We start from the raw sequence: 12,567 nt of genomic DNA on the forward strand, positions 1-12,567 counted from the left end.
TACACACACACACATACACGTGTGGCACACATGCCAATACAACATACTAAGATAGACAGACAGTGGTTATGAAACATTTGACAAGCACACACATTAACACACATGCCTATTCACACAGCAGCTAACTCACACACACACCCACATACAGACACCATTTTTGCAGCATGCTGCTGACAGTGCTTACAAAACATGGCAGGGCACGCAGGAGGCTGAGGCTGGGACTCCCTAGGGCAGCTCAGGTCTATTCTTATACTGCCACACTGCCTCTCAGCACCCCCTGCACTCAAAGCAACGTGTGCTCTCTCTCTCGCTCTCTCTTTTTCTGTCTCTCTCCACTCTCTTTCTGTCTCTTCTCCCCCTCTCTCTCTCCCCCCACTCTCTCTCTTTCTGTTTCTTTTCACTCTCTCTCTGTCTCTGTCTCTCGCTCTGTCTCTCTCCACTCTCTTTCTGTCTCTGCCCCCTCTCCCCCTCTCTCTTCCCCTCTTTCTCTCTCGCTCTGTCTGTCTCTCTCCACTCTCTTTTCGTCTCCACCCTCTCTCTGTCTCTCTCTCTCTGTCTCTCTCCACTTTCTCTCCCCCTCTATCTCTCCTCCCCCTCTCTCTTTCTGTCTCTCCCCACTCTGTCTCTGTCTCTCTCTCTATCTGTGAGAAACCAGACAACAGGACTCTGCACTGTCCATATACGTCTGGCATTAATGGTGGCCATAGGCAATAGGAAGTGCAGACGTTGAGAGATGTTATTGCCACACATACATAAAGAGGCATTGTAGGCAGCAGAGTTATGTAAGGCAGCTCTCTGAATGCTGCGTGTTTAATGCACAGAGGGCTTAAGGCTCTCCATATGACCAGATGAGGTAAGCACTGGGACTGATTGACTTGGACTGCAGGCGTATTTTACATGGTTCATCACACCTGGCTCTTTGCACATATGTCTCTGCTTTTTTTTTTTCATCAAGCACACGTAAGTTGGGAGTGTGTTTTCATCACATGAGACAGACGTAGTATTGTATTTTAATTGATAGGGATATGTGTTTTTATTCAAGTTGGCCTGAACAACAAGAAAGACGTTCCGTGAAGCAAAGTATTCCCAGCCTTGGTGGTTCTGTTGTGGTTTGGTGCATTGAGCTGACTTGACTGACTGGCCTAGTGGTTTACTTTTCATCGTTATGTCATCAGGTCGTGTGAGCCTCGCAGCCTGTGTTTGTTGTGATGGACAGTGAAGAGGCTCTGCTGAGGCTCTGGTCAGTGAGCAAGTGCAGGCATAGATGAGGCTGGGCTGGGCTGGGGTGTTGTGGGGTGGGCTGGAGTCCCAGAGGAGAGGGGTATCAGCAGGGCGAGTGGGAACATGATGACGTGTGTGGGGGGGGGGTTCTTATGTGATATGCCAGTGTGTGTGAGTGTGGCATCTGGTAGGTATACCTGTGAAGTTCTTGACTTGCATGTATGGGGACAAGACATGGAGGTGAAACTGGACTGATTTGTCATTCTAAAACCAACTACGTTTTTTAAGGGGTAGGCCTATCAGTCCTGCGTCTTCTAAGGACTTATTTTTAGTAGCCTGCCATTTCTCATTGACCAATATACAACAGGAACACAAACAAAATGGCAGCCACAGGCCTTTGTGAAAGGGATGATTTGATTGAAAAGAAAATACGTTGTGATAATCAATGCAATGTTTTGGGGTGATTTAATGAGCTGTGCATAACATAAATTACATGGGTTTTATGCTTTATGACCTAATTACACTGAGCTGGCAGTTGCTCATTGTGATCCCTACAAAAATAAAGAAGAAGAATGTTAGGGTTTAAAGTTTTTTCACTGTTTTGTACAGACAGACAGCCATCTCTTACCAGAAATCCGTCGATTTGTTTGCTTGACCACCTTCATCGGAAAAGCTGCACTGGAAATGTTAATTTATTATGTGTCCCCAGGGAAACCAAAGGCACCTTCAGCTGGGCATGGATCTAATTTCCCACTATTGATCAGATTGCTCCCACGAACCCTCCATGGGGCATGAAAACGTGTCTCACAGTAGTGAGAGGATAACAGCCTGAAGCCTCTGTTTGTGGACACCTATTTATATTTGCGTTCTGAGACTGTACCTGTGAAATCTCAAGGGGGAATTTATGGTACTGTGGATCTGTTTCTGTGTGACTGGATTCAGTCTGTTGATGTGTGATCAATGTTACACAACATTCAAGATATTTCTCTCTATTTTATTCCTGCACACCTCTTGCTATCTCTGATTCTCTTTACGTCTGTGTCTACCTTTCACCATCTCTTTCAGCTCTTTGTGGTATAGTGATGGTTTCATTGGAGTGAAGCTGAGCTTCTCAACAGCTAGTGTAACACAAAAGGGAGGAAGAGAAAGAGAGAGAGAGAGAGAGAGAGAGAGAGAGAGAGAGAGAGAGAGAGAGAGAGAGAGAGGGAGAAAGTGACATCTCTGTCCCATTATTCTCAGCTTCCTCGGCTGGACATTACCTCAGGGCGTGATGACCAATCCCGCTATGGAACGCCGCACTCTCCTAATTAGCGTACTCCTTTATCATGCGCTGCCAGCACAGGGCCTTTTGGGCTGTTTTTTTTCTCATTGCACCAGCTGGGCTCTCAGATTGTGTTGAGGACTGAGTGTAGTTCCATTCTCTTCTAATAGAAGGTTTAATTGAAAATCTAATCTGTGTTTACACGATTGTTGCAGGGAGTCATTTCAGGCCACCACAAGCCACAGTAGCAGACTAGCAGTGTACAAACAGCTTGCTGTTTGAAGTCATTTGCTGTAGAGACTGTTAATTAACAATTAGTCACGTATTCAATACATCATATACTTCTCCCAAGGAGTTGTTATAATGGGGACCTGCAATGCTACCAAGAATGCACCACTGATAGTCATTAGTGGTAAATGTGTTCATTAATCGGTGATTCATACTTGATTTGTATTCGTAAGTGATGCCATCAGTGATTCTAAGGAAATCAGCTACAGCAGTCAAACCTCAAAATGTACAGCATGATGCAATAACAATCAAACAGTGGTCCATACTTAGAGTTTTAACAGTCCGAACTTGAACCCAATTGATTTTCAGTGTGACATGCAGCAGCAGCATGGTATCTGTCGTAAACACAGCATGCCTGCAGTGCAGCGCAGTTACTAATGCGATACATAACGGCCACTCGGCACCATTAGCAGAGAGTGGTGTCAGTGCAAGGCGCCGTGTGCCTCTCCTGACAGTATCGGCATCCAGAAGCGGGGCCGTCTGCTTGTTCCCTCTCCGCCACCTTCCCTGGGCGGGCATCTTTAGCGGCTGTGTGGGTAGTGTGGGAGAGAGAGGGTGCCATCGGATGAGTGTCGGCTGCTGACGTCACAGCAGAGACACTCCGGCGTGCAGGGAGCGGAAGTGCGAGTGCCAGCAGAGAGTCGAGGGGAGAGGGAGGAGTCTTTACAGCCACGTCGGTGATGCCGTCGCCAGGTTTTTGAGTCACTCGTCTGCTTCCTTTTTCAAAGAAGGCCAATTAACAGGAGTGGATGAAGGGAAGCCATCCTCCTGTGCTTTATGTGCCTTCAAGATTATGTGATGACAAAATATGAAATAAATAAGCAGCTGAGACAGCCGAAGAAGAAAGGACTAACAATGTTCTAGATCTCCTTGCTGTGTCAAAGAAGGGGAATTATGACTCATTTCGTCTATTGTCTACAAGAGACTGGCTCACTCCCTGCTCCCTGTTTGGCATAGTGGTGTGGCTCTAGCTAGTCTTGAGTATCCTTGAGGACAGGAGATTGAGACGCCTACTCAGTGCTCTTCAGGAGTTGTCTCGCTGTCTAGCCATATCTCAACAAACTCATCTTTAAGATCTTTTTGTGTTTTGTTAATGTTAAATGCAGAGGAGCATCTCTCACTATGTTTTTGTCAGGGGTGCAAGGTTCATACTTTCTTTCTCTCTCTCTCTCTCTCTCTCCCTCTCTGCGTTGATTTATTTATACTCCACTCACTGCAGCGCTCGCTGCCCTACGGGGAGGTGACTTTCCAAACCCGGGGAACAAAATGCAGAGAACGAAAAAACACACGCCTTATTTAGCTCAGATTCATTTAAGCGTCTTTATTAGGTGGGGCAATTAGAATTGCAGTGTCTTATTCAACACAATATGAATAAGTTGTTGTTTTGTTATATCTGTCACTGCTACTGCTCCATGATGAACTGTATAGACTGTAAGGTCATCTAATTGAGCTTTCTCTATACGAATGGACAGACTGTATCAGACGATAACGGTTCTTTCCTGCGATACGTTTTGAACAAACTCTGCTACTGCTCCTGTGGACTACATGTTATTTAGCTTATGTGGGTGATTTGATTAGAATGTAAATCTATGGGAAAGGCCAATAATAAAAGCTCTTCTGTCAGCACTTAATAACAATGAGCCAAAGGCTTTCGTCCTGAGGATGCTGTCTGCATGGCTGCGTCATCAATACCACTTAGCTCAGTGCCATGATAATGAGCTCACCTCTCTGACCCACCCCTCCTGCGTTTAATTTCAATCAGTTGACGTGGCCTACGGGTGACTCGCCAATCTCCTCCCATCATAAATCTAATCAGTGCCTGCTCCAATTCTAACTCCCCGAGACAGGCTCCACTCACTGCGCAAGCAGGTCGTCCTAAGCTGCCGCTGCTTGCCGTCCATAATTGTCTAAAGTGTTCCTGGGAGGGAGGCGGGTGACTCAGCACTTCCTGGTTTCCTGCGTGTGTGCGTGCGTGCTGCTGACCATCAGGGATTCGGTTTCCAGTGTGGAGTGTCGTTATGCATGCATCTTCTAACCCCTTCTGCCGTTGTCTTGTCTCTGTCTTTCAGCAATCATCAATCCCAAAGCTCCCAAAGAGACCAAGAGTTTCAACTTTGACTACTCTTACTGGTCCCACACATCGGTGAGTGAGGAAAATTCAATCACACTGACATTGATCCAGTGTGTTCCTGAGATCAGATACAGTGGTAACTTGTTCATCATGAACAACACATCTGACTGATCATCTGCATCTGAATGTATGAATGATTTATGTCCCATAATAAGATTTTTCTCATCTAGATGTGTGTTAATCATGTTTGTCAGCTGCTGACAAATTCCATCAATAGTACATGCTGAAATTTTATATATGTTATATTAATATTTATAAAATAAATATGTGTGAATCGGACACCACATTAGCCAAAACACCCAACTGAAGAACAAACGTGAATATCAATAGCAACGCATTAGCTCAGCTATAGACTGTAAAGTTAGAATATGTTTTATTCTCATAGACAGATGATTAGCCATAATTTAGTGCAATTAAGAGTTGTCATGCTTAGTGTGAAAGTCAATTTCTCACAGCGTGTTACCGTATAATATGAGGCACTGACCTTCATACAGCACCCATCTACACAATCAGTATAGCTAAGCAGCCATCTTGTAGTAAGAAAATGAGCCTAGGGTGAGGACACATCTGAACACCAGGCACAAAATCAAACCCTTAGGTGGTGGTCTAATTATTTTATGAAAATGAACTTATATCTGGAGTCAGACATGAATGATCCACTGCCGCAGTGCATTGTGGTTAGTGATGTGAGCTTCGCTTTTGTATCATCTGCAGCCGGAGGACATCAACTATGCGTCCCAGAAGCAGGTGTTCAGAGATATCGGGGAGGAGATGCTGCTCCACGCCTTCGAGGGCTACAACGTCTGCATCTTCGCCTACGGGCAGACGGGATCTGGCAAATCCTACACCATGATGGGGAGACAAGACCAGCAGGACCAGCAAGGCATTATCCCTCTGGTACAGACACACAGAGACTATACATACATATCCTTTTGATACAACACGTACCTGCACAGGTGCCTAATGCACATAGGGTTCACTCACACTAGTGGAGAAGTACCATAAAGGCAATACACTTTGGACTAGTCAGAGCACACATACAAACATACTTTTACCAAACAAAACATCCAATTCAGATGCAGTTCAGCACTGCATATTGTTGGGTACTATTATGAATATGATTATTATCTTCGTAGTTGTCAGTCTACTTTTTAATCAGGTCATACACATTAGATTTGGACCTCTTACCGTGGTGTTTTTATTTTCTTTACACAGCATCAATTACTTAATACACATTTAATTGTATCTTTTAACTCAAACCAGAGACCACAAAACCTCTTGCCCCTGACCTTTGAACACAAATAGACACACACACACACACAAGACACCCTCAGCACCAGACCTGTGTCTCATCCTTGACACACACTCAGGCCTATGTATGATGCTGATGAGTTTGTTCATCGACGACACCACGCTCTGTATGTACACAACCAATCAGCCGTGTGTTTGCCCTCCTTATCTGTCGTGTGTCTTGTTTGCCGCCATGCAAACCAGAGTATCTGAAAGCCATGAGAATGATCTCCTTGTAAGTAAAGGAAATGTAGGAAGTATTCAATCATAGAGGATTACAGAGGCAAGACAGATGGGCAAACAGCAAGCCGTATATGTCATACGGTATATATACATATGCACCATCTGCATGATATGGTCAACTGGTGATGTTACAACACTGAGGGCTCTCTCTCGTTCTCCTCTTCTCCCTCTATCCCATCACCTTTCTGCCTCTGTTTTTCTTGCTGTCTTCTCCTTCTCTCTCCCACTCCCTCTCTCTGCTGCTCTGGTCTGTGTGCCACCCGCCAGCTGTGCGAAGACTTGTTCACCAAGATTAATGACAACAATGACAACAGCATGTCCTACTCCGTGGAGGTAAGTGTCCCCGTCTCGTTTTCAGTCCCAGCCTGTCTGAGTGAATCAAGCAGACATGCGCTGTGTGGCCTCACATTCATTACTCGGATGTTCAGATTTGATGAACACTCATCACTGTAGTTCCATGAGACACACTGTATCCTTATTTCCTGTCTAGGTGAGCTACATGGAGATCTACTGTGAGCGTGTGCGTGACCTGCTGAATCCCAAAAACAAGGGCAACCTGCGAGTGAGAGAGCACCCCCTTCTCGGCCCGTATGTTGAGGACCTGTCCAAACTGGCCGTCATGTCCTACACCGACATTCAGGACCTGATGGACTCAGGAAACAAGGCTAGGTAGGAATAAAGCAGACTGCTTCAAAATGGCCCCCATTTCATGAGAGGATGTGTCGTTTGTCTTCTCCTCTCACTGCCTTGAAGAGTTTCTCGGCCATTAAGAGAAGTGATTGACACTAGAATGGTCTCTGTTGAATTCCTAAGCCTTAATTAGGATTCGGTTGTCAGGGTGCCTTTGGGAACAGACACGTATCGAGTTGTCTACTGCCCGGCATCAGATTAAAAAAAGAATAGAAAGAGACAGCTTCAGAAAGTTTGTATTAATTACAGAATGTATTCACTCTGATTGTCTGCCCTGTGTGTCATGTTTGGCAACTTTGGACTAGAATGGATGCATCGACAGGCGAACATTCCCTTTTGTCCTTATGGCCTTGACTGGTCATGGATTTTGATGACGAAGATATCAAACACGAAGGGATCTAACCCTGGTGCCAACTAGGACATTATAGGCATTGTTGACTGTAGTATTTGAAAATCAGACAACATTTAATCTGGCCATCAGTTTAACTGAACTCAATGCATTTACAATTATGTACTGGTGAGCCAGTAATAGAAATCAATCTGCCACAATCCTGCCAGTGTTAAGTATGTAGGAAATGTTCTTCTGATAAATATGTTGTGGTTAGATAGTTTTATGTAACTGAGTTTTATGTGTGTCCATATCCATGCAAACAATTAACAATGTAAATGTACAACTCAACTTGATCAACTGAACTTTGAACTTAACTACAGAAATCCATTGTTTATATGCCACTTTTCATGTAAGCAAACAGCAGAGTACCTAATGGTGTAATCATGATGATAAACCAATGTGTTCTGTCTGTACGATTGATCCTAAACATGGCTTGTGAGGGACTTAATTGTAGTAGAAATTAGCTCGGAGGAACCACAGATTTCCATTTTCTTTTACTTGCCACTAGATTACACGTATTAGATTCACACTCCCAACCCACCATGCAATTACGCCTTAGTAGCCAGTCTCTGGCAAAGCAGCCGAGTAGCTGCCAAATGGGTGTTGTTGTGCAAGGAGACAGCCTCTAATTTATGCTTCACTTCCTTGGGCATTAGGAAAATGGGACCTTCCCCCCACCTAATGCCCCCCCTACATATCCCACACAAAACCCCCACGTACAATTAATGGAGCTGGAGTTCAGCTGATTTCGCCTGTTACGAGTGACTCAATTACTTGCTTGTAAATCATCATTCATTTGCAGAGTGCTAATAAGAAAAATGAGAGAAAAATAGCTCCCATATCTCATCAGTAAACAAGGCACTGGTTCACACATAGGGAGGGTGTTTATGATGACTTATGCTCCACATTTCACCTTGGGCTGCCTTCAGCACAGGCTAATGTATGCTAATAAATTAATTGGGTGCTGAGAAAATACCTCAGTGCTACACGTGTTGGCTTAACAGTACAGACACATCGCGTTCATTAGCTTCAGATGCATGTAGCCTGAGTGATGCAAAGCATAGGGTTCAGTGTGCAGCACTGGGTGGAATTGCTCTCAGAGTTTCGGGTATTATTTTATGTCAGTCAGCACCTTGTCATCATTTGGATGCCTGTCCTCACTTCTCTCTTTCACATCCCTCTCTTCTTCCCTCCCTTTTCTCCTCCCTCTCTCTCTTCTGTTTGCCTGGCAGGACTGTGGCTGCCACCAACATGAATGAAACAAGCAGCCGGTCGCACGCTGTCTTCAACATCATCTTCACCCAGAAGCGACATGACTCTGAGAGCGACAACACCTCCGAGAAGGTACTGCCAAGGGTGACAGCCGGGCCTGGGTGGTGGGGGTGGAGGTATCCTGTCACCACATGTGCCGGCCTCGTTCAGTCACACTGAACTCCTCAGACTAATGGTGGTCCTTCAGGGAGACAGCTAGCGGGTCGCGTTGACACCAGACGTGCCGTGCAGACTTCTCTCGGCTTCTCCGTGTGGCTGGTTGCATATAATGTGCTTTGACATTGGGGAGGTCATCATTTGTAAACACAGAGGAGGGGAGGGAGGGAGAGGTTGCTTAAGCCTGTTAGGCGTGTGGGGATTGATTCAGCCTTTTGCACGTCGCTTCTCTGTCTCGCAGGTCAGCAAAATCAGCCTGGTGGATCTGGCCGGCAGCGAGAGGGCAGACTCCACGGGGGCCAAAGGCACCAGACTGAAGGTGAAATACAAACACACACACACTCCCAAACACACACACACGCACACACACACACACACACACACACACACATACGCACACACCTCTCTCCTCCCACACAGGTCTCTCATCCCTCCATCCCTGTGGGAACAGACTGTCAAAGCAAAATCATTATATCACACAAATAAAAATAAAAAATTAGGACACAACTTCATTATCCCCAAACACCAGTTTTACCAGAACTAAGATATATGTTATTACTATATACAACATATTTTATACTATATGTACTACAATATACACTATTATTATAGTACTATATTCTAGCAGACACACAAAACATTATTGGTATGATGCTTCATTCGTCAAAAGCTTTTTTTTTTATAATTAGAAAAGGTTTTAATACACTAGAAATGTTCATGCTATTTCAGGAAGGAGCAAATATCAACAAATCCCTCACCACACTGGGAAAGGTCATCTCAGGCTTGGCAGAGCTGGTGAGTAATTAGGGCTCATATGAGTCCAATACAATCTAATATCATGTATTTGCTCTTTCATGACATCAATTATGAACATAGAACACTTACAGACTTATGCCTTCATTTCTTGTTTCTTCCTCAGGCCTCTGCGTCAAACAAGGTAAGGTTACCCCCAATACCCCAAGGTGTTCAGAAATGTTCTCGACAGCTTGAAATATGTAGCCCCATTTATTCTGTAAACATTTTGATGTGTTTTTGGTTAATGATATCCATGGCATTTGTTATCTAGAACAAGAAAAAGAAGAAGGTCGAAGCTCACATCCCCTACAGAGACTCCGTGCTTACCTGGCTGCTGAGGGAGAATCTGGGTATGGGCTTCTCTCAGGCACCAGTCTATCTATTTACTCAGTATCCAGAGCATTGACCACAATATACATAAAGAGACATAGCGTAGCTATGAATGCTAGTCTGTTAAGGAATCGATATTCTAAGTCTATTTATAAATTAACATGACAACGGGATTGTAGCCAATAAAATGTGCATGCCGCTATTGTATCCCGTTATGATACTTGACCTACACTTCCAAACAATTTCTTTAAAAATGTAACTCAGTCAGGAGCCGACTTGTTCCAAGATGTCAGCTCTGTATGTCCTTCTGATCTCTTTACTGGTTGTGGTCTACTGCTTCTGTCACATTAAACTCCCCATTTCTGATTGTGGCATTTGAGCCACCGACCGGGTCCTTACTTGAATTAAACTGTGTTTATTAATCTCAACCCTGCCTTCATCTAGGTGGTAACTCTCGCACCGCCATGGTGGCTGCCCTCAGCCCAGCAGACATCAACTATGATGAGACTCTCAGCACCCTCAGGTACAGTGCAGATTATAGCAGTAACACATTCATGTAGTACCATTCCTAATAAGCCTTGATTTATTGAAAATCAAGGTTTGAAAGAAAGAGTAAAATATTACTAGAAATGCTGATCATCTTTTTTACATTCTTGCATGTTCATGCTATTCGACGCACTGAGAACCATTGGCAAAAAACTAGGAAGAGCGATTCATGGTGAAAAGAAGAGATAGTAATATAGTGAGAGCGATAGAAAAAGTATGAAGCATTAGGAAACCACTGCATTGCTGCAGTCTCCTGCCCTCACCTTTAGAGCAGGTACGCTTATGTGATAGGACGGAAATGAAGGTCAGCAGGAAGTGAGCGCAGCCGAGGGTTACGCAACGGCTGATCAGGTTGCCGTCGTCCCTCTTTGTCCCGAACCTGCTCTGGTCTCACACTTCAATCACCCCCTACTTTCAAACTCCCCTGATGAAGATCCTTGTCTAAGTGCTGTCTTTGGAGAAATGTTCTCTCAGTTAGAGTGGAGATGTAGATGTGGTATATAGCAGTGTAACACAGGTGCAAATGCAGCCATAGCACACAGCTCTACCAAAGACCCTCATTAGTTCACATCCTCTTATGGAATAGAGTCATGAAGGAGTCAGGAACAACAACAAGGGTAGTATGCAATGCACACTGTTCAAAAATGCTCCAACACACCTGAGAGTTACTTAGTTGCATACTACTGAACCCTCTTCCTCAGTGATAGTAAGATCAGAAGGGGCGTGGCTGCACATTTTGGTTCCTTTGATAAAGGCTTATCTGCATACTCCCCACCCATCAGGTGTATACCTTACAAATCAATACCCAAGTAATGCAACTTAAAGGCACAATATGCAACAATTATGCTTCAGGATTAGGGTTAGGATAAGCAGTTTAACCTTAAAATAACAGCTTCAAAAAAATTGGGGCGCTACAATGACTTTTAATATGGAGATATTGACATAGCAGGGTCGATAGGCATACAACTGCCTTCTGTAGTTTTGCCTGCCGATGCCCGCAGACCTGAATTTGATTACCTTCTGTCGATCTAGTAAGTAGCTTATTTGCCGTCTTGCTTAGTCTTGTGTTGCACATGATTGATGTTTGACTGTGTAAGGACAGTCGTTGAGTAATTCGTTTGTCATAATGTCAAAGTCAGCACATTTCAAGAGATTTCGTTAGTTTTAGCTGCTAGCATACCTTTAGTGAATAGCTATTAATCCTTAATGCACCTTTAAGGAGGTTCTCTCAGTTTTTAATGCAAACAGTCTGACGTCCCATTCTGAGAAGGTTTTTATATGCCCTGTATGTTTCATAAGTGGAAGAAATGGAACTGAAACTGAAAACAAATCAGTGCTTCAAATATAATAATAAATGTTAGGAAAACTTGTTTTCCGGTTTAAAAAAAATGACATTTTTAGAATGTGATAGGGCGCCTAAAGCCTTTAGGAGATTTTTGGATAATGTTCTTCTGAACAATGTTGCTGAACCATACCAAAAACTAAATGGGAATCATCCAAAAACATTTTTAGGTTGAGAAAATGGTAAGCTGTGTAATCACTGGCCTGTTCATGATGCGTTCACTGTCATCTCTCTGGCTCATTCAGGTATGCTGACCGTGCTAAGCAGATCCAGTGCAACGCCGTCATCAACGAGGACCCCAACAACCGGCTGGTGAGGGAGCTGAAGGAGGAGGTGGGGCGCCTCAGAGACCTCCTGTACGCCCAGGGCCTCGGAGACATCATCGAGAGTAAGAGCCCGGCCGCCATCATGCCGCTCTGGAGGCTGGTCTTAACTATCTGACCGCCGACCGTCAGTTTCATCCAGACATTTGTCAAAATCAGATTCAGAGCTTCAGTCAGAAGGATTTCCGTTTGTGTGTGTGTGTGTGCATTGTAGGTTAACTATAGATTGTACATGTGTGTGTCTGTAATATATCATAGACTCACATGATTAATGTACTGTATGTGTGA

At 44.3% G+C, this 12,567-nt stretch overlaps 1 protein-coding gene across 1 annotated transcript in view; it reads left to right on the top strand.

Moving 5' to 3' along the window:
- Positions 1-12,567, top strand: part of kif1aa (kinesin family member 1Aa) — a gene marked incomplete at both ends in the record, with an annotated part of 53,110 nt that overhangs the window by 7,818 nt on the left and 32,725 nt on the right. The window contains 11 exons of the mRNA XM_080831881.1: positions 4,840-4,913; positions 5,616-5,798; positions 6,702-6,767; positions 6,925-7,103; positions 8,748-8,859; positions 9,185-9,262; positions 9,673-9,738; positions 9,863-9,880; positions 10,010-10,088; positions 10,513-10,591; positions 12,202-12,344. Coding sequence (XP_080688007.1) covers positions 4,840-4,913; positions 5,616-5,798; positions 6,702-6,767; positions 6,925-7,103; positions 8,748-8,859; positions 9,185-9,262; positions 9,673-9,738; positions 9,863-9,880; positions 10,010-10,088; positions 10,513-10,591; positions 12,202-12,344 — 1,077 coding nt within the window. The remainder of the gene's footprint in view (positions 1-4,839; positions 4,914-5,615; positions 5,799-6,701; positions 6,768-6,924; positions 7,104-8,747; positions 8,860-9,184; positions 9,263-9,672; positions 9,739-9,862; positions 9,881-10,009; positions 10,089-10,512; positions 10,592-12,201; positions 12,345-12,567) is intronic.

This window comes from Sprattus sprattus (genome assembly GCF_963457725.1).
Source record: "Sprattus sprattus genome assembly, chromosome: 2".
NCBI lineage: Eukaryota > Metazoa > Chordata > Actinopteri > Clupeiformes > Clupeidae > Sprattus > Sprattus sprattus.